The sequence below is a fragment of the Toxotes jaculatrix genome, chromosome 19 (genome assembly GCF_017976425.1).
Source record: "Toxotes jaculatrix isolate fToxJac2 chromosome 19, fToxJac2.pri, whole genome shotgun sequence".
NCBI classification, from domain to species: Eukaryota; Metazoa; Chordata; class Actinopteri; family Toxotidae; genus Toxotes; species Toxotes jaculatrix.
This window is the reverse complement of record NC_054412.1, coordinates 7,362,448-7,384,164: the sequence shown is the minus strand read 5'-3', so window position 1 is coordinate 7,384,164 and position 21,717 is coordinate 7,362,448. Positions and strand designations below refer to the sequence as shown.

The following is a 21,717-nucleotide window of genomic DNA, read 5'->3' as shown; positions in this document are numbered from 1 at the left end:
CTTTCTGATGAGAGATGCTTCTTGTGAATCTTTCTGTAGTCAAAGCTGACAAATAAAAAATCTTTCAGATCGCCACTCAGAAATTGAGTTCTCCTTTCCAAAGGCCAGTTCTGGGAAAAAAATATTAGTGTTATGTTTTGCTTCTCATTTTAGCTCAGAGAATGAATGAAAGGACAGTACTACCTCTGTTTTCAGTTTTTATTAAGACTGCAACACCTCGTCTGTCTATGGACTGTAGACACCTTTATAGTACAATGCAATCCAGTAACAACACTACTTGCAATGGCCTCAGAGGCTCCAGTAGAGATCAATATACAATTCACTGACAGTCTTCAGCTAATTGTACTGGTGTTCATAATATATCATCCATTTCTTGAAATTTACTAAAAACAACAGTTTATGCTTGGACTATTTCTGAGCAGATTTAATGTATTTACCCATGTAGAGATTAAATTCAGTTTTATTTCAAACCCCATACTGATTATTGACTTGAAAACACTTTTGTGTAGCAGCAATGTTATTATCTTAGGTTCTCAGGGGGTTGACCAAAAAAAGCCTCTCCCTCTTAGACTGTACTGATTTAACCCCAGCATACACTTTTAAACCTCTAGATATTATTTTGTCCATTTAGCTTGATAAATACCACATTATTTGGAATCTATGTGGCATTCATCCATCCACTTTAGACCCAGGAGTGACTTAAATGATGGAAAAAATATTTTAAAGAAAGGCTTTTTTTTTTTTTTTAATAAATTAATTTCACAAATCAAGTTTGCGTTTTAGTTTACATTTCTTGTTGAATAGAAGTAGTAAGTTTATCAGGCCTCCCTCTGGACTGGCTGGTGCTCCAGATTCTCCAGGTTAGCAGTGAGGCAGGAAAGACTGCTTTTAGATTTTGTGCTCTATATACCTGGAATAAATGGCATCCTAACCCGAGGCACTGTCATTTATCTACAGTGGGACAATTTGTACCTGATTACCTTTTTTTGTGGAAAGACTGATGTTGAATACCACTTTAATTAACTTGCTTTGATTGTGGAGTGTTTTCAGTGGTGTACTGTTTGTCTGTTTCTCCTCTCTCTGTGTGTTACTCAAATGTCTGTAACATCAGTAGCTGACTCTGAAATCACGTTTTCAGCAGCACTTAGGAAAAGAAAACCCTTAGTCATTTTTGAGAACCCACATTTATACAGTGCCTGCAAACCAGACTGGTGGAGGACAGTAAATGAATGGATCCGGAAAAGGGATGTAAAAAGGGAGGGGAGATGGTGGGGAGATGGAGTTGTGTGGGGAGAGGTTAATAGTGCAGAGAGGATTGAGAGACAATAGGCTGGGCTAATGAATCATGAGGCTGGCTTTACTGGTGCTGAGGCATTTCCGAGCTGCACGACACCCACTCTGCCATCACAGGGCTCACTCACAGAGATATGTTTGACATTTTTGCCATTTTATGATTGCTTTGTATAGGCTTTTACTTATCTGCTTGCCAGACCAACAGTGAAAAACTCAAAATAAGGTTTTAAGTAACTACACAAATACATAGAAAAATAGGATAGAAATTAAAAGACCTTTGTTAGAAAATGCTTCAAATTTCATTGAATGGATTGCAGATCCCAGCTATACTGGCAAATTACTACACAAAGGGTCCTGCTTTTACCCACTAGTGCATATTCCATTTTAAGATAAACTCCTCTTCCATTAACTACATCACAAAGATGTTTCATTGGAAATCCATACTGTATTGAACTGATATTAGTGTGTGTCTATACAGATATTTTTCCATGCTTTGCAGCTGTTGGAGAGTTAAGCACTGGGACACAGACAGGACTAGACAGTGTAGAGTAACAGCCAAAAGCTAAACTTGTTTAAATGCCTAATCAAATATGACATTGAGTTCCCTTGGGGCTCTTTAAACTCATCTTTATTCTTCCAGGAACATATAAGGATGTTCAAACACCTGACTGAAATAACAGGTTTCTGCATGCTGCCAGCTGTTACATGGCTTTTCTGAGTCAAACTGAAGAATTGTAATGATCTAAATGTTGTAGACGTGCTTGTTTAGACTTTGTACATCACTAGAATACCACAAAGGTTGGTACTGTTTTATATCTAGTCAGTCAGTGCTGTTCTGGCACTAATCCAGAGGAGCTCAGTGGGGGCTTCAGGGAATGCTGAGTCCATCTCTGGCCTGTAGCTCAGCAGCTGCCTGTCTAGACTGGCTGGCAGCTCAGTAATGATGAATACAACATCACCACACCCTTTCAATCAACTATATGAGGATGATTTTTCTGGATAGAAATCCATGCAAATTTTGAAGGACAGAAGAACAAGACTATCAAAGATTAGATGGAGGTAATAAAATATTGGTTTATGTTCTGGTTTCACAAGAAAGATGAATATTTGTAGCAAAATTTAGACAAAACAAGAATCAAAGAAACAATTACAGTCGTCATTTTTTCATAATTTATTGTACATTGTAATTTCTTCCATTATCTTATACCCAAACTAATAAACAGTACATTTCCATTTATACAAAATATAAACTATAAGGGGGGGAAATATAAATCTAACATCAACCCTTCCCATAAGGTTATACATACAGTCATTTCCTGGGTCTAACCCATGGATGAAGGGGGGAAAGTGTCAATCAAACCCTCATTGTAAAAGACCACAACTCTTTAAAAATCACAAGGCAAAACTGACACAAGTCCTGTGGCAACTGAATTGCTACATACACCTCTGTGACATTTCTAATAAAAAGACTGAAGAGCCAAATCCAAATTATGAATAACCCAAATAAAAATGTCATCTGGCTCCCACCTTTTTAAATCCCCTACTGTATGTGCCAAATTTCACTTTAACAGACAAAAATCATTCTGATATTGATTGCCAGGTGGATTTGAAGCCACACAAAAGAACCTCTGTACACTCATGTGGTCCGCATTTCAATCAAGACATGTGACATGACAACCGCAGCCCTGAGCATCTCCAAAATGTGATGGTGTGACTATGGAAATGCAAGCCAAAAGGGAAGCTGTGTGCACCGCCATTCCTTTTGATTCCTTGCAAGGGGCTGAAGGGGCGAGGAGGGGGGAATCCAGATGAAAGTTGAACCCCCTTTATTAAAAGAAATGTCTTGAATTACATGTTTTATTATTATTTAAGGAGGACGAAGAAGGTTGTGGAGTCCCTCCATGTTAGTCTTGTGGCCTCTGTGAGAGGCGAGTGAGGCTGGACTGGGTGGGATGATGGGATGGGAGGTGAGGAAGAGTGCTGAGGCAGAGAAAGGGGGGACTGTGGGGTCTGAACTTCAACAGTAGCGCTGCAGGAGAGAGACTGCCATGATGATGGGGATCAGGAGGGAGAAGGTGCCTGCGTGCAGTGAGACGCCTGCTCCGGTAGGGGAGGTGGAGTTGGCCGAACTGCTGTAGGTTCCTGTGGCCATGGTGGTGGTGTTCGGGGTGGAGGTGGAGTTTCCCCCCATATGGTCTGTGCTGTTCTGGGAGACCACCTGTTGGAGGAAGAAAAAGAGGAGGATAGATGGATGTGGAAGGTACAAAAGATGTCGAACTATTCTGTGCATTCTGTGCAGATACTTGAAAAAGACTGTGAATTAACCGGTCGAGTTTTGAGACGGGGAATTAAACTTAATGAAGCATACTGAGATTATGGCAACTTATATACTGTCTATAAAAACATAGGATGAACAGTTGGTCAGGGAAACAGATAACAGAAACCTATGTTTCTGTGCGTGCGAGTCAGGTTTCGTTTGGCACACCACACCGAATAGAAACTTTAGATTCTCTCCCCATCTTTGCTCAGGTAGAGAATACAATGGACCTGAATCATTAATTCATTGGAGTGTAAGCTAATCAAGAGGTTAAAAAAACAAAAAAACAAAAAAAAAAAAAACCTGTAAAAAATATGACTGGGAATATACTTTAATTAAAGACCCACATCAATTCAGAATTCGACTGCGTCGAAGTCAGGATCATTTTAATTTCCCAAGGGAGCTTCAAATCTAGCCTGCTACAATCCAGACCATCGCGCCACCTTTATTATTGACATTTAAGCCCTGTCTAGAAACATCATTAAAGTCAAATAACCCATCACCACACAGTTCATTTATAGCCGTAATAAGTAAAGATAAAGCCTTACCAAGAACTCCCCACCAGTACTTAATGCTTGAAATCAATTTTACAGCCACAAAACATTATAAAAAAGAATCAAAATGTCATCTTACCTGTGTTGATAAACATATGACGAACACAATCACTCCAAGCTGAACGATCGTCATTTTGGACATTTTTTAAATATATATATTTATTTTTTTAATTTTTTGCAGTAATTTGTCCAGATGGAGGAGGCTGCCCACAGACGGTGCTTCTCTCTAATGTGGACGCTGCATCAGTCGAAGCTTTTTATACTGCAGGTCTGTGACGTAGCCTATAGGATACGGGCTAGGGATAAGAGTCCCCTGGACATGGAGGCTATGAGAGTTAAACAGACAATGTAATAATGGAGGATGGCTTGACCGCAGGAACTTCAGTTATGGAAACAGTTACTCGCTTTGGGCTAATTGTATATAGTAGCAGGTAGTATTAAAACGTTTGGGAAGTGAGCTAAGCACCACAACCCATCCCAGTCCTGAGAGATTTCCACTTTACTACCGCATGCGGCAGTGCCTTGCTCAATGGCACGACTGCTTGTTGAAAAGAATTTACTTTCACCACCGTAAATAAATCGAGCCGGCGATCATCTGAATACACCTGCACGCAACTCCCACCTTTACGTCGCCATGGTGATAATCATTTAAAGGCTGCTTACTTTGGGCTGTGATCGGGATAGTAATTATTGAGATGATATGTTCGTATTTCAGCAAATAAAACTATTTTCTGTCCGAATTGTATTAGAAAGTGACAAAAAAAAATAAAATGAAAATGCAGAAAATGGATAACTGTGAAGTCAACACAACCTGTTGAACAGGCTCTGCAGGTTCAGCTAAATGTGTATGGCATCAGCGACACCTAGTGTTCTGGTCGAATATAAAAATTAAGAAAAAAAGAACTTTTGTATTTGCTGTTCAGTGAACACTCTCACCTTTTAGCACAGCAGCCTTTATAAGTAATATATATATCGTCCTGAGACCCGGCAATTCATTTTTGTCCTCTGTGGGGGACACGAGTTTGAGACCCCTAGGTCAAAATATCATTTATAGAATCTATCTCAATCATACTGTCCTTTTAAGTGGACATCCAGGGCTTTCTTGTGATGCCTCAGTTGTGGGGTTGTGGCCAACACAGCAAATGCACTTTTCAAAGTGGTGGGAATTCCAACTTCCACATTTTATGGCAACAAGAGAGATAAGTCATTGATTTTTTGCAGACATCAAAATTCTGTTGCTAAAAAAAAGTTTTTTCTTTAATATCAAAGTCTTGACTTCAATTTAGTAAGATTTTTTTTAAAGGCACAATAATTTTAACCCGTTCAAAACACATTTTTGATTCAATGTCCTTTGTAGTGGACATCAGGACTTACTAAGCTGAATTTTTAATACATTAGGGAGCAGAGAGAGATAATATACCAATAAAATATAGAATAAATATTCTGAATAGCACAAATGCATCACACAAATGAAAAAACACTAAAGGAAATCTAAGTATAACACTATTAAAAGAAAAACTAACAACCAAAAACTAAAACCTGGCCTTTCTGGCCTTCCTTGATGCAAAACCATCAATAATATCATCATATGAAACCTGCGCCCGTAGTGAGTGATTGATACTGTTGACGCTTGGCCTGGTCTGGCTTTATACAATACAAGATGGCTCCCCGGCTACCCACAATGCCCGCCGCCCGTCCCTTCTGTCGTGGTCTGGCTTTATACAATACAAGATGGCTCCCCGGCTACCCACAATGCCCGCCGCCCGTCCCTTCTGTCGCGGTCTGGCTTTATACAATACAAGATGGCTCCTCGGCTACCCACAATGCCCGCCGCCCGTCCCTTCTGTCGCGGTCTGGCTTTATACAATACAAGATGGCTCCCCGGCTACCCACAATGCCCACCGCCCCGACCACGATGCAGGGGTGCTGGGGTGGGTGCCTTGTGGGTGTGGTGAGGCCCTGCGCAGATGAAATAAATGAAACCGCGAAAAAAAATCTGAGGAGCCGCTTTTTAGGGAGCCGAGCCATAAGAACCGGCTCTCTTAAAAGAGCCCCAATTCCCATCACTAAGTGAGACGGTCTTGTCCCCGCCCTCACCCCCTAGAAGAACCTAAAGGGACAGCGCTCCCTGCAGAGGCACCAGATGTGTGGTGTTATGGAGAGCCGGAGAGAGGGGCCTTTTGTGAGGCATCAGATAAGCCCTGTTCCCAAAGCCGAGCCGGATCGAGTATCATCAGCGGGTCTACGAGGGGGCGAAACCCAAGCCCTGCGCTCTGGGTCAGGTTTCTGTTTACACGAACGTGGTCCCTGGATTCCTCCAACCAGAGCAGACCAAGGAAGGCTGGAAACAGTGAGGAGAGGGGCTGTTAAACAGCCGTCCTGTCCCCCCCGTCTGTCTACCTGCTTGTCTCTCTGCATGGGGCTGGGCGATGAAGTGAAAGTCCTGCAAAAGAGAGGCATTTAAGGATCAAGAAGAGCCTTCTAAACCCAGCTACCCTATATTTTTGGTAATGGCATGACCATCTTTATAAATCTAATTCATCTGTCTGAAATGACGATGGTGTCTGTTTATGTTTCTGAAATCAACTCCATCATTTTAGCGCCAGCTGAGAAACATGATATTGTAATAAATCCTCTGGGCTTTACCATCGGGAATAACCAGGGGACAGATGTTTATGCCAAAAGCTCTTATTTGCGCACAGAAACGAGACACATCTCCTTCTATGTAAATGGAAACCCTGCTCTTAGGCATGTGGTACTTTTCCTCAGGCAAAGGGTGGCTCAGGGGCCAAATGTGGACATTTCAGGTGTTTTTTATGCTGTGCGCACATATGCACACATACAAAGACAGACACAGGCAGTGATCAAACAGATGACATTTGAGAAAGCCCCAAACATTCTGCCATGGTATCATTTAACTCACAGCGCTCTTTTCATCTCTTTATTTTAAGACAGGAGTATACACACAGTGTTTGTACTGTGTCCCCTCAGATAAAACACAGTCTTTGCATTCCTTATGAAATGTATCTGTTGAGATTTGGGAGGGGTGGGCGCCAGGTATTGGGTTACACCAAATCAGAGGGCCCTCCCTTCCCTATCCGGAGAGGGCAGCGTCAAGCCACACAGAGAGAGAACGAAATAGACCGGTAGTCAAACGAATCAGCTTTCATAATAAAAGCGGAAAACTCGCACTCGTGTGTGTCTGAAGATCATTGTAGAGAGGAAAGCTTTACTTATACACAAATAATGGGGATAATGGAGACCCAATTTTATTTTAGAATATGCAAATTTCTTTATGTAACACTTTATTCTTTTGTTTGAACTATGCCGATTATTGTCAATATTATTGTTCTTGTTGAAGACGATTTTGATTTTAGGTTTTGTTTGGTTATTTGTTTATTATTTGAAATGCTGCACAACTAAGAAAATATGTAAATAATAATAATAATAAACACTGTTAAGTTTTTACTAGTTTTCTGTCCTGTTGCACTCTGGTCGGCAACTAACTACAATGTTGCGTTCAGAAAATTTAGGCTAAGGGGATCGCAACATGATATTTGAAAAAGGCACAGTTTTTGCGTATTTTGTGATTCATCGTCAGAGTTTCTCAATTAAGTTGTTGATTGTTAAACTTTGAAAAAAAAAAACAACAACAAAAAAACGCATCAACGTGTTGTCAAAGTTTACTTTGAAAGGGGTGACCGGATGACATATCTTGGGTGCCGGTAGGAACTTGACAGTGGTGTAGAGGAGAGAGTGGGGATTGTTCGGCGGCGGAGCCTCCAGCCCGGAGCGCACGCATGTTCAGTGGACTCGAATGGTGTGAAGCCCCAGATGAAGGACTCAGACGTCCGGGAATGACAGCCGCTGTCACCGAGAGTGACAGCTTTCACTCTGACCTACTCCGCTAAAACTACTCCAGCTGACACCTAACACTGATCCGGATTGGATCCAGCCAGACCAGGACTATGCCAGAGATGGAGAAAGGGAGACCTCCGGAAAATAAACGCAGTAGGAAACCCGCGCACCCCGTAAAGAGGGAGATCAACCAGGAGATGAAGGTAAGAGTGAATCTGTGTGTCACTGCTCGATAAGTTTTCATCCAGCGAGTCCAGTCTTTTTTGACCGAGTGATAACTTTTTATTACGCACACAATGTATTCCTTCTGAAGCCAGCGAGAGTCAACTGCGCACAAATCACTGCTGGGAATAATCAGACGCATACTATATTTGTTTTCATAGAATGCTTTCCTTGTGTCTTTTATGTAAGAAATCATAACTCACTTTAGTTGCAGGCTTTTATAACAGCGCAGGGCCTTGCGCAGAGTTTAACCCCTTTGGAAAACAATAAACAAACTGTAATGTCATTTATTATTAATCTAAACTCAAAATGTCACACACAAACACACACTCTGAGAGAATGGGACGTTTTAATTGAAGATGTTAGCAGTGAAGAGGAGTAGGTTGGCCCTTGCCTTCTAATGACGCCATGTCAGGCCAGCTGTGGCCGGACGCGCACGCTCTAATGTCCAGCGGAGATCCAGATGTGCGTCACTTCTTCCCCGCTCCTGCGGTGCGCACACTTGCTGTACCACAGAGGCTTGCCCTCATGCCTTCCAAAAGAGAGAGGGCATTTATATCCTTTAAATAGCCTTCCTCAGCACACTGTGGAAAAAACACTAATGTACTATCACACATTGGTGCAGTAAAACATTAATGTACATCACACCAAACTAAAGTTCCTGTCACAATACAGCTGTTCACTAATGACATGACCTTTAAGAACCACTCCTCTGCTTCTTGCTCTGAAGGGTAGCTACTGCACAGGCAATAATAAGTTAAACCACAGTAACAGACATGATTCCCTCCCACCATTATGAGCCTATTACTGCATGGAAACTAATCCATGGATTGTCTGCTTTGTTTGGGTTTGGACACTGGCTATTTGAGACTGTGACTGTGGCGGTAAGGGATATCTGAGGCTCCTTCAAGCAGGAGCTGAGAAATCTAAAAAGACAAGCAGTTTTTTTTTGGGGGGGGGATTCTGGCCTTTTCGTGAGAGAGGAAATGTGCTCTTTTTGTGTGAGTGGTTTGGATTGTAACGTTTGATATCCAGGGGAGGTGTAGTGTTACAACTTAACTAATTTTAATCAAAACATGTGAAACGCTATCCCTGCTTGATGTAAGCCTGCCTGGGCTGAATCTCAGGGTCGGCCCCGGTTTGTTGCCTTTGGCTGCAACTCTCTCTGTGGTTTGGGATATGGCTTGTCACTCTCACAAAGCAGATGTTTGTCTGAACTGCCAAAAAGAAACAAAAACAACATTGTGGGAAGTGGAGGGGTGGGTGAAGAAAAAATTGCCCGTCTTTGGTTAACAAGAAAACAGAAAGACTAAATGACACTGAGCTGTATGCATATAGGAGATTTACCATCAGTGTAGTCCCTCTGGAGAGCACCACAGTGCCCAAATTAGAGATGGTGATGATGGGAAACATACAAGACTTGAATTGCAGAGTAAAATCCAAGAGATGTGCACCTTTAAAATGAATCAAATGGTAAAAGGACAAGAGGAAAGACAGTAAGAGAAAGACAGACAGGAAGGCAGAGAGGCAAACTGATTTCTTGCTCAGCTGAGGTCCAGCCTAGTGTTGTCTCTGTAATACATCTGTTTCAACACCACATTCGGACCTACTCCCTCCACGTCAGACCCGAGCGCAGCACCAGACATCGGATACTTAACTTTAATCATCGTTAGGCATATTTAGCTGGATATGATACCACGGCTTGCACTCACCCACACACTCTCCCAGACGCACACACACAGCAGAAAGTGAGCAAGGGAGAGATCCATTTCTTTGAGGCCCTAGTGCAGAGCAGAGGTCGGAGTGAGGAAAGCAGGGGAAAGAATGTGCAGTCAGTACTACAGCACTACAACACCACCACAGCAGACTGGCTGTGCTGGAAAAGGGTGAAACCTGAGAGGCAGCGCTGTGTCGAGTGTCAGGGCTGGAAGGTGCTGGGGTGGAGGGGAGGATGGTGAAGATGAGAGGTGGAGGGGGCAGAGGAGAGAAAGAGAGGCAAGAGGAGGGACAGGGAAAGCTGGAGAAAGAGAGAGAGAGAGTGGTGGACATTGGAGAGAGAAGAAGGGAGAGGAGTGGGGCATTTCCGAGAACCGTGGGACCACGCTGTGGTGTAGGGTGTCCCGCTCTGATTTCTGCCCGTTCCGGATCAGGTTTCTCCTCCAATCCGGTTCTCCCAAAGCCACAGAGAGAGGTGGGTGGATAAAGAGAGAGACCTTTGTGTTTTGTTTTGGTTTTTTTTCATCTGGTCATAATAAAAAAAAAAGAGAGAGACCACACATCCCATCTGCGGAGAACAGTTTTCTTTTCGCCCTCTTTTTTCCAATTAAAAGAGATAAACAAAGGATGATTCATAGATTTCACACTGGTGTTAGGTTTTAAACCTTTCCGTCTCAGATTTAGCTAGAGTAAACAACTTGAATACATCATGGAAAAAGCGTCATACTGTACTCCACTGTGCCTGTATTCATTTCTCCAACAGGGCTGGGGCTGAGAAAGAATCCCTCACATTGATTCAGAGTAGGAAGGCCTGATTATGTTTAACATAGGATAAAAAGTTCCACTAACAACCCTAAGATGTACGGTCACAATTTCCTATTTGCAGGCAGGCTATGGCTCAGTTACCCTATCCTTTTACATAGAACGTTAATCAGTGATTTCTTTGCCTCTTTTCTCATGCAGACATTTGCAGAAAGCACCATGAACGAGCTCCTGGGTTGGTACGGATACGACAAGGTAGATCTCAGAGACTCAGAGGCCAATGAGATCAGAAACTACAGAGAGAGACGCCAGCATGTGTCAGTACTAAAAGGTGAGGGCAGGTGTCAACAGTTCACTGTTGGAACAGAGCCTTCTTCAATTTACACTATCTAACAGGTTTGGCGGGTTTTAGTGCAGACATTGAGTCACTGTTCAAATTTGCAAGACAGTTCTCAACTAACTCAACTTCTCAAGTTTCATTCATTCAGATACATCTATTGTTTCTCAACACGTTTGTACTAAAAATCAGTGTAGGGCACTGTTACAGTATTATGTTAGCTATATAGGATTTATATTGTTGTTCAACATGTCAAATCCAAGTCATGGCATTAATATTATGTTTACGTCTTCCAGAAAACTCATTGCCAAAACCCAAGAGCCTGGACACCAAAGTCAGTCATTCAGTCCTGGCCATGAAGACTGGGGAGAGAGAGTCCTCCAGTGTCCCCTCCTCTTCACCGTCCTCTTCGTCGACAAGCTCGTCCCTGACCACTCCCAAGGAGCACAAGAGTGCCCCTGTCATTGTCCCCCTTATAAAGCCATCAGCAGGTATGTGGGTAGTGGGACCACACATGAGGAGATACAATACACTTAAATATAATAAAAAGTGTCAAGTCAATGATGTTGCTTTATAGCCTCATGTCTTTATACCATGCAATATTTGTACATTAACACATTTTCTGTTGTTTTGAATGTGCACTCCAACACTTAAATTATCTAAAAGAAACAGAAGTAACAATCACAAATTGCTGAAAATGTTTACATCAGTATTTGATGATTAGTGTAGGAACTGGGACCCTGTCAGTGTCCTGTGCTGTTCAACATTTACTGGAACTACTGTATGTGTTCTGTGGTCCCTGAAAGAAATGTTTCCCTGCATCCTACCAGAGGTTTTGAGCCCACCCACCCACTTAGCTGTGGGCCAAAGTCCTGTGATTCTCTCACATGCTAACATTTTTCAAACACATACTAGGTCAGATAATTGGCTGCAGGATCACTCACTGTTCAGAAAGAGAAAACACCCTGATAAGATCTTTTAAACTCGACAGCCACTCACCCCTCTTTGGATCTAAGCTAATATCAAAGTTGTGCACTAATACCTTTGCAAATTGCACTCACTGATTGACGTCCTCTCTTCTGATTTTCACATGCAGTGGAAGATGTACAGAATGTGCAGATAGTGTGTGTTTGGTGCCAGAAAGAAGGTGTAAAACGCTACTCTCTATGTATGGGCTCAGAGCTCAAGAGCTTCTGCAGTGAGAAGTGTTTCGCCGCCTGCAGACGGGCCTACTTCAAACGCAATAAGGTTAGTGGTAAACAAAAAAATATATACACAAAAGTGTATAAACATTATCACTGTGGACAGTCACAGACATTTAATTGCACTTTGTCCCTTTTTGGTGAGATTTCTCAAACCCTAATATCTACATGGTGATGAATGATTAATAGACTTATTTTTATATTTTTGAATGTGATGAGTTCAGTGGAGAGTTGTACCCAAGTGTATACATGCACATTTACATACAGGTACTGTATGTGCACACAGTCGCTACCAGCTGTGTCATTCTCTATACACAGGAGAGCCAAGCATCAAGTGGTTTCTGGCAGGTAAACAGACCTTCAGAAACAGATACTCCTGATCTTGTGAGGTCATAGCTAATGGATTAATTTACAGGAATTTAGAAAGGGGGGGTGGTCTCTGAGAACACACTTTCTAGTTATTATGGAGTATAGGAATGGTGGGAGGGAGGTCAAAGTTTGTAGAGGACACTTAGTATCAGTTTCGTGTTAATGGAGGTGGGGTTGGCCATTAAGTGGCTTTGGTCTGGAGGATAGGAAAGCGGCAACTGTGGAGAACCGCTCTGATGCACTTTGCCATGATTTTTCACCTTCCATTACAACAAGGGATATACCCTCTTTGGCGTGGGGTGACACGCAGCTATATCACCTTTCATCCTTGCTGTTGTTTATACTCTGGTAGGTTTATTCACAAGACAGCAGAGACAAAAAGGAGGACTGATCAAACTCTGTGCGCAAAAGCCCTCTATTTTTTCAGAGGTGGGCAGGAAAGCATTGCCGTTGGCTTGTTGCTGCTTGTCTGAGAGGAAGGCCAAGAGGCCTGGGGCGAGGTGTCCACTTTCAGTGCATACCTTACCTTCAGCTGCCTCATGTTTCGTAACTCAACACGACTCAATGGGTCACAGAGATGGGGGAGCACTCAGATCCACAGCAGATCAGCTTACATGATTCAAGAGGAATTTCCTATATTAATACTGGCAAGGCCATTAATAATATGACAATACATCACCTGCATTATCTCCCTACTCGGTTGTAGAATCATATCTGTTTCACAACACAGTAATTTCCCTTTGTTGTACTGACCTTTAGGGTTTGGTACTATGTGTGAACTTAAAACTGCTTCTAACCTTGATGACAAGGCAGTTCCTTATAAGCTATTTTTTGCACTTACTGTTGTGTAAGAAGCTCTCAAATTTGGTTTAATAACCACAAAATAATTCCAGTATAGCATTTTGATTTAAAGTAACTGCTGGTACATCATCATGAATTTGAGAACCAATCCATCAAAAGTAGAGGGAACGCAGGTCTGACAAACTGCTTCACAGTGGTTGCCATGTGTGTCACACTGTGGTTTTCCCCTGTCAGGCCAGAGATGAAGACCTCCATGGTGAGAGATCCCCTCAGCACCCCCATGCAGAGGACTCGCCCAGACTGGTGTTGAAAATAAACAGCAATGTCAGAGTAAGAGGACACCATAAATGTACCTTTTGTTTTCCAGCGTAAAGTATTAATATAAATATGCTATGAAATTACAAGATTAAAACAGCTTTATACACGTAAGCCCACACGTTTTTACTAGGATCTATCACTTCAATGACCCCCCACAGTCTCTCTCCCCTGTGCCACAGGTATGTGATTGGTGCAAGCACGTCCGTCACACTAAAGAATACTTGGACTTTGGATCTGGTGAGGAACGACTCCAGTTCTGCAGCACCAAGTGTCTGAATCAGTACAAGATGGATGTATTCTACAGAGAAGCCCGTGCAGCTCTCACCAGCACCAGCTCTAGCCCAAGCAGACCCAGTCAGGAGGTGAGGGCGGACAGCAGCGTCATCGGGCAAAAGCTACTCACTCCTGAGTCCTGGAACAGCAACAACAGTATAGGGGAGGCCCGTCACAGAAACCTCTCCCCAAAAGGGTCTGCACTAATCCATGGATCAGCAGAATCCACATCCATCTCCTCCTCAGAGGCATCTTGTTCTTCCAAGGTCCCTGTCTCTGGGCTGAGGACCCTGGAGAGACCCATACAGCCTCCTCCACCTCCGCCTGCTGTGGAGGTGTCACCCCACCCTGCTCCCCTTCCCCTTCCACCTCCTCCTCGCCCCCCTCTGGAACATCAGCCGGTGCCTCAAATCCCCATTCCCTTCATCAGACCTCCTCTTCATGCTCAGGGCCTGAAAAGCCCCCTTGCCAACCCTCCCAGACACCCAGGCCCCCCCTCCAGCCCTATCCACAGACCTCCTCACTCTCCTCACCTGCAGCCCCCCACCTCCTCTTCCATAAATCCCCCTGGACTGATGCATCCCTTTCCAGGTGCCTACTTCCCTGGCTTGCACTCCCCTCCTCTGAATATGATGCCAAGAGGTCCTGTCCCAATGCCTCCCATAATGAACTTTGGTATCCCTTCCTTCAGTCCTCTCCTGCCCCAGCCCACTGTCCTGGTTCCCTATCCCATCATTGTTCCCCTGCCTGTTCCCATACCCATTCCCATCCCAATTCCAGTCCCCTCTAAGACAACCCTAGAAACTCCAAGTCACAGTGGAGTTATCCAGCCTGTGCCAGAGGGGGCAGACAGGGGTAGATCCAGGGCTACCAGGCCGCCATCTCCAGGGATCCCCGAAGGGGACAGCAGATTGGTAGCCAACAAATTGGGTGGAACCTTGACTCAAGGTTTCCCCTCACCAAGTGACCCCAACACAAGGGACACAGATTGGGTTAAATCAGAGAGGCCATTCCCATCCCCAACATCCACGCTCAACAGTGGAACCTCCTCTCCCAGAGCACAGTACAATGAATCCCCCTGCTCGGCTCCAGGGCTAGAGGGGCTGACAGACTATAAGCAGCAGCAGGCAGAGCGACAAGTCATCCAAAGGGTTCTTCAAAGGACCCAAGTGAAGCTGGAGCCCAGTGCCAATGGAGTGGTGGACCTATCAGGGCTGGGGGAGTCAGGAACTGGGCAGGGTACCAGATCAGGGCTCCACGACATCATCAGACCCACCCCTACTCTACCACTGTCCCCTTCACATGACACTGTCTACCACCACCAGGACTCCCACACTCTACGTTCACAAACCCCACCAAGCCCAACAGGGAGCAGCCATCCAAATGATGTCACGTCCTCTGCCTTGAAATCTCAGGACCACAGTCCAAATGGGATGTCTTTGTCGTCCACACCCTCCAGTCCAGACTCCTCCGTACCCCAGAGAGTATCAGCTCCACTCCCTGAACCCACAATCAGTGAGTTGGAGGCCATCAAAGAAAACAAGTGCTCTGTTGTTGGCCCAGTGCGGGTCGAGGGCCCAGTCAATCAGTCAGAAGAGCCCTTAGCTGTAGTCGGGGAAGTAGGAGAGGACCCCCATGTTCCTGATGAGGACCATGCCTATGCCCTGCCCACAGCGCCAAAGACAGGTGGGACCACCACCCCTCTGCTCTTGCCCAAACTCAGGGACAAGGGTAGCTTGCGGGGCCCTGTTAATATGCCCACTGCTGGAGACTTGGAGCCAGCTCTGAAGAGGCGATGTCTACGAATCCGAGATCAGAATAAATAGAGGATGGAGGTGAGAGATTCTATTACTAGGTGAGGCAGTGTATAGATAGCTTTGCTTTAACTGGGTGTTATTAAATCTGGTATAACTGAGTTGCACATTGGATGATGGACTAGAACTACTGTACCTCTGTATCTTATTCAAACATCTGCAGAAGACATGACACAAGCAGCCCATGGGTGAGATTTACTGCATCGGAGCATTTCAGAGGTTGTCAGGTAAATTTAAGAGTCTGCCAAGTTGACTCTTACTGTATTTGCTTAAGCTTTCTAAATCCCATTGCTTTGTTCTGTGTGGTAAACCCCACCCATGTGGTATTCCGTACAGATTAAATTAAATATCAGCAATTATTTTTAAATGCCATTTAACCGGGGGATTGGAAAATGTGCGCGTACACACATTTGCACATGCACAGGGCAAGCTTAATCACAGGTCTCACAGTATGCGCGTGGTCACTAAACAGCATGGCGCCATAGAGAGAGAATCCCAGTAACCTGGCACTGCTCAGTGCTCTAAGGTTACAACAGGGGAAGGAGGTGGAGGGCACAGGCAGTGAGAGTCACTTTGAAAGGCAATCACTTCACCACAACCTGACTGTCACAATGCTTTGTTTGCATGGCAGCCTGTTTTTCTAAGCTGTGTTTTGCCAAGATATGTGAGTGTGTCTCTATTTAAGCAGCAGAGAGAGTGTTCTGCATTTTAACCAATTAGCCGATCCTCTTGTCCAGAGTTGTTTGGAATGTATGAGAAAGTCATAGGTTCATTGTCTTAGATAAAGACAGATGGCTGCTGCTGACAAAACTGTGACCTTGGGGTTATGGGATAGCCAGTCCAAGCTGACACTCAGAAGAGAAAGACAGATCAAGTGAGGCTGACTGTGTGTGACCCCAAAGTCAAACTGTTGCTTCTTACAGTATGAAAAGTGAGGCAGTGCAGACATCTTTCTGAGGTCGGCGTAGAGACAGAGGTGATTGTCAGGCAGACTACAAGGCGCTGTGAATATGAGAGCCAGCCCTCAGCTGTGATAGAGCTCTGGGGCTTCATTAGAAAACACAGGGGCAGAACCAGAGCGATCCGATTACACATGTCATAATGACACTCTGTTCTGGCTTCAGCTTATATCTCTCCCATGTACGAGTTTTGCACTCTCCTCTCCTCTCCCCTTTCAGTCCTTTCCCTTCTCTTCACTCACCACCACTGTCCCCTGCCAACCAGATGTTGTTGTTAGAGTGCAGTAGAAAAACCTCCCGACTTTAGACCAATCGAAGGCCCTCCTGTATTCGCTCGTCCGATTGGTTATCCCAAAGGCTGTAACACCACCCGTCGTCCTCACCTGCTGGTATCTCGCCATAATGAGATCATGTTACCATTACACTGTATGCTCCAAGATTAATCTGCTGATATTACAGAGAGGGTTTAGATTTCAGCTGGCCTGCTTTTCTCTCCATGTTCTGTTCCAAGTCTCCAAAGGCCAGGGGTCACCTTAATGATTGTGTTAAAAAATGATGGCTGTTGAAAGAGAAAGTACAACATAAACCTTTATCTAATACCCCAGTGTTACAAGATTCCATTTCACTAACTGAGTTCCTACTTTACTCTTTGTCATTTGTTGTGGTTTCATTCGTCCCCTTAGTAACCAATACATATGAAATCACAGCGTGCTGCTTGTGTCGTGCAGACGGATTTATGGCCCTGCGTTGCGTGTAATGGGAGCTGGCTGCCGTATGTGAATGACTTTAGCTGGCCACCTCTGTGCTCTGAGCAGAACATTGCTGTCCTGTTCTATTGTCTCCACTGCTAAAAGTCCTTAAAAAAAAAAATCTCCCTCTCTGACAGAATCAGCAGCCAACTGGAGGATTTCACCTCAGGAAACAGCGCGTTTTTTTCGTCTCAGCTTTCCTTGCCTTTATTTGGGATATTTTATAGCCCCGTGTAATCCGATCCCACCACATGGGTATTCGCTGAGCGTTTGAAACTAAAACGCAATGGGACAGAGGGAGTACAGAACCCTGGTTTGGCCCTTACATCTGTGTGTGTGTGTGCGCGCGTCTGTTTACGTTTAATATGTGCTTGAATGAAAGTCTATGTTAAGTGTGCGAGAGAGAAAGGGGCCAGATGTTCTTGGTTTGATTGTGTCCTGTGCGACAGTTATCTGAGTGTTGACATGACTAAAAGCCTCATTCTCAGTGTTTATGTAGAATGGGTGGATTAAGGAATGAGTGTCCAGGGCAGGAGGGCCTGATATAAGATATGGTAGAAATGGAAATTACACTGAATCAGCCCTGAGTCTTTAACATCTCACATCTCTGTTCCTTCTCTCTCTCTTTCTCTCTTTTTGCTCTCCCTCTCTCTCCACCTAATGAACAGACTCCCTGTTTAACACTGTATGGCAGTGCCAGATTCAGTGCCACGCCCTCTTGTGGACAACACCAGTGCTAACAGCCTCCAGCCTTGTCCCTCAGCCTGTCAGCCCACCAGAGTGTTGCTCTGCCTGTAGACCAGCAGGGTGCCAACCCAGGAAGCAGTCCAGATGGCCATATTATCACAAGCCAACGTGGCGGGAAGAACACAACACAGTCACACATTTTGTCTTGGACCAAAGAGTATTGCTGTCTTGTGTGTTATGTTGTGTTCAGTGAGATTGTTTGATATGGAGCATCTCAGATCTTCTCCCTGTCTGACAGTGCCCTAAAGTGTGCCTATGTGTGTGTATGTGTGTGCACAAGTTAGTGTGGCTGCCCAGATGCGCTCCTCCTCCTCCTCCTCTCCTTGCTCCACACAGCAGACAGAGCTCTGATCAGCCTTGTGTGGTCTTCTCAGATGGAACCTGAACATGATCTCTTTCCAGGGGAAACGGTTTGTTTTCTCTGCCTGGCTTGCACAAAGAGCCACATTGTTCCTCTCCCCATATCCCACGCTGACTCCCCACTCCAGGTTTTGGGTTACCTGGCTGACGGGGGCTCAGACTTCAGGAGCTTTTTTATTTTTTTGACCGACAGCCAGGAATATAGTACACCCTTCTCCCCTCCACCTCTCCGCCCCAATCTAAATACGGTACGCACTACACACACTAGTCCTGAGGTTTGAATCCTCACAACTGATTGCCTGTGATTCCCTACTCTGCTCACTTCCTTCAAGGGAGGAGAGAAATTCTGCTGAGATTAAGACTTCATCCTTGGGCAGGTTACACACTGTGCAGTGAGAGTCTTGCTGGGCTGTTAAGACAAATGACTGAGCAGTATAATGCAACCTTTTAGGAGAGAGGATGCTCCCTCTGCCGCCTCCAAAACAATGTAAAACTATATAGTATATATGAGGGGACGCCTACTGACACACAGTAGCTGAGGTGGTCTGTGAACACTTTAGTCGTCCTGATGACGCTGGTACATAAATGTTTGATTTACAGACCCTCCCTCACCATTCACCTGATCTGCCAAAGCTTTAATAGCAAATCAGAATTTGAATCACTTTTAGCAGCAAGTGCCATAAATATTTATGGAAAATTAAAATCTTGAACATTCATGGCACATGACATTTTAACTGATCCCGATTCTGATTTATTTTTTTCTTTATATTGCTGGCTCTGATCAGACCATCCTAAAAAAAAAAATTAAAAAAAAAAAAAAAAAAAAAAAAAAAACAGACTTCTAATATTACCAAATGTGGTATTATACTCAACCATCAAATGCTGTAGTATGCAGCGATCAGTATTACAGTTCCCACAACTGGGGATACCTAATGAGATTTGAACCAGCTAGATCACTTAGAGGCTTTGTCAACACTTGTCCCATTGCAAGGTTTCAGTTTTTCTAGTTGAACTCTACACAGATACTATTTGATGTTATATTAACTTATGGATGATGCATCTGTAGATTTACACAAAAAAGTGCTTTATTTCTTCATTGGTTTTTTCTTTGATGACTGTATTTTGTGAGTGCCGAAGCTCTTAAATGCCCCTCGTCTTTATACTGTGCCCCCACTAGAGAGCAGTGTTTGCCTTTGTAAATTTGCACCTGCCTTTTTTTTCTTCTTTTTTTTTTTTTGACAAGTACCAGGAGGCTCACAGGCAAGTCTGCTGAAACCCATAGGATTACACAGAATGCAACACTGCACTCAGTGCCACCTCACTGATGTCCAATGCCAAGTATATAGCTTTGCCTCCACATTATTTTATCTTTAAATCCGAATATTGCCTGTTTCAGCAGTGTCATACCAAGAGGCGCCTCTTCTTAATGTAGAGTTCAACAGTCCCCTGGGATAAGCAGTCATCATGACCTACTCCTAGAATAACTCCAAATGTGGCCGACCCCTGCCATCATTCCAAGACTACATGCCTATCAGTTTGTGTGTGTGTGTGTGTGTGTGTGTTTGTGTATGCGTGTGCATGTGCCTACAGCGGCAACACATTTGACTGTCTCCCCACTCATTCCAGCCTACATCCTCACCACAGGTCATGCCATTATGTCAGTGTCATCCTCGGCTGGCAAAGTGGACTTTGCTCAACAGCTTGTATGAGTCAGTGATGACGTTACTCCATGCAAATAGCTGCGGTGTCAACAAGTGGTCCTCTACTCTGACACCAGAGGCCAAAAAAGACATTACTGAGACTGCCATTATTGGTTTTATTGCACATTTTAATCATTGCCATTTCTGACCTGATACAGTGTGTGTGTGTGTGTGTTAATCCAAAGTTTTGACTAAAAAATACTTTTGTTTCAGAGATTTTGTTGCTCTTGTTGCCTGAAATTCTTAGGTACTTTCTGACCTCCCCTGTCAAACATTTAGCCCACTGTCTGAATAGATTGTTCACAGATTGTTTGTATTTGAATACAGGTTCAGTAACCAAGAGCTTTGGTGGAGACCTCTTTGTAAAGTAAAAGAAATAAAAGTTATTCTAAGAGCAGAGAAATGTCTGGTGTGGCATTTCTTTTTTTTTTTTCATCTGTTTTTTGTTTTAAGGGAGAATTGGTATTTTGTTGTGGTGTACTGCCCTAAATCTCAATGTTGGCCAAGTAATTAACCAACCCTCACAGAGAAAACAATTACTCAGATTCTGAGCTGTAGATAAGGTTGTTTCCTACACTGCGGTCTCTGTAGATTTCTATTTTTAGAGCCAGCGCGTCTGCAAGGCAGCGCATCAGCATTCCTGAAATACTGAAAGTTGGTCGAGACTGGACGGTAAAACAGATGAATGAGATAAGGGAGCAGGAATTCCGGCTTAGTGAGGGCTTGCTGGGGGCGGTGATTTGTTTCAGGGGGGCAGTTATACCTCGGAATGGGGCAGCTTTCTAGGGGCAGGACAGAGACCACAACTGCAGGACTGGAGTCCTCTTATTTTCACAGGTAAAGAGGAAATGTGCGTGGGATTTATTCCTTGTATGAAGTCACCTGAGATTAGGACTATAAAAACCGGATATAGTAAACTGCCTTCAAAATAAAAGCATAGTTACTAAATTTACACCTTTGTCACACACGTGCTTTTGAATAAATGGAAAATAAAAACATAGGAAAATAGATGCAAAAACTAGCATAATTAAATGCAAAGAGCAAAGGAGTTTTTAAAAGAGACAAAAATGAAAGAGATATTTGAAAATGAATACAAATTTAAAGTAAATAATGAGAGTCGTTTAAGATTTTTGTTTATTTCTTTGTTTGCAAAATTAGCACTTTTATTCGTTTATTATTTGCCTTTATTATTTTTTGATTACGAAAAATTTGCATTCAGACATTAGTTATCGTTACAGGCTGTGATTTTCCTTCTGAGGTTTTTTTTTTTCAACGTTAAGTTCGACCACAGTTTTAATTCGATGATTTCAACCGGACGTCGTCCTGTTGTCGATCTGTCTAACTTGACTGTGGTCCGTCCTACAGG

The 21,717-nt window shown here is 43.7% G+C and overlaps 1 protein-coding gene across 3 annotated transcripts; it reads left to right on the top strand.

Moving 5' to 3' along the window:
• Positions 1-7,898: 7,898 nt before the first annotated feature.
• On the top strand, positions 7,899-19,487 carry LOC121199773 (sine oculis-binding protein homolog). 3 transcript variants are annotated; one of them, XM_041064709.1, is made up of 7 exons: positions 7,899-8,225; positions 10,924-11,053; positions 11,356-11,550; positions 12,156-12,307; positions 13,666-13,761; positions 13,929-15,857; positions 18,213-19,487. In XM_041064709.1, the coding sequence occupies exons 1-6, from the start codon at positions 8,133-8,135 to the stop codon at positions 15,846-15,848; spliced, it is 2,586 nt and encodes an 861-aa protein (XP_040920643.1). In that variant the 5' UTR covers positions 7,899-8,132; the 3' UTR covers positions 15,849-15,857; positions 18,213-19,487. The 3 variants fall into 3 exon arrangements, with proteins under 3 accessions (XP_040920643.1, XP_040920641.1, XP_040920642.1); XM_041064707.1 differs by having other exon boundaries at positions 13,908-15,857; XM_041064708.1 differs by having other exon boundaries at positions 13,908-15,877.
• The last annotated feature ends 2,230 nt before the right edge of the window (positions 19,488-21,717 follow it).

Excerpts from the sequence above, each read along its gene's own strand:
- LOC121199773 (XM_041064707.1), top strand. The coding sequence starts at position 8,133 with ATGCCAGAGATGGAGAAAGGGAGACCTCCGGAAAATAAACGCAGTAGG. Across the intron at positions 11,054-11,355 it reads GCATGTGTCAGTACTAAAAG|AAAACTCATTGCCAAAACCC; the intron begins GTGAGGGCAGGT and ends TACGTCTTCCAG. Across the intron at positions 13,762-13,907 it reads AAATAAACAGCAATGTCAGA|TCTCTCTCCCCTGTGCCACA; the intron begins GTAAGAGGACAC and ends GACCCCCCACAG.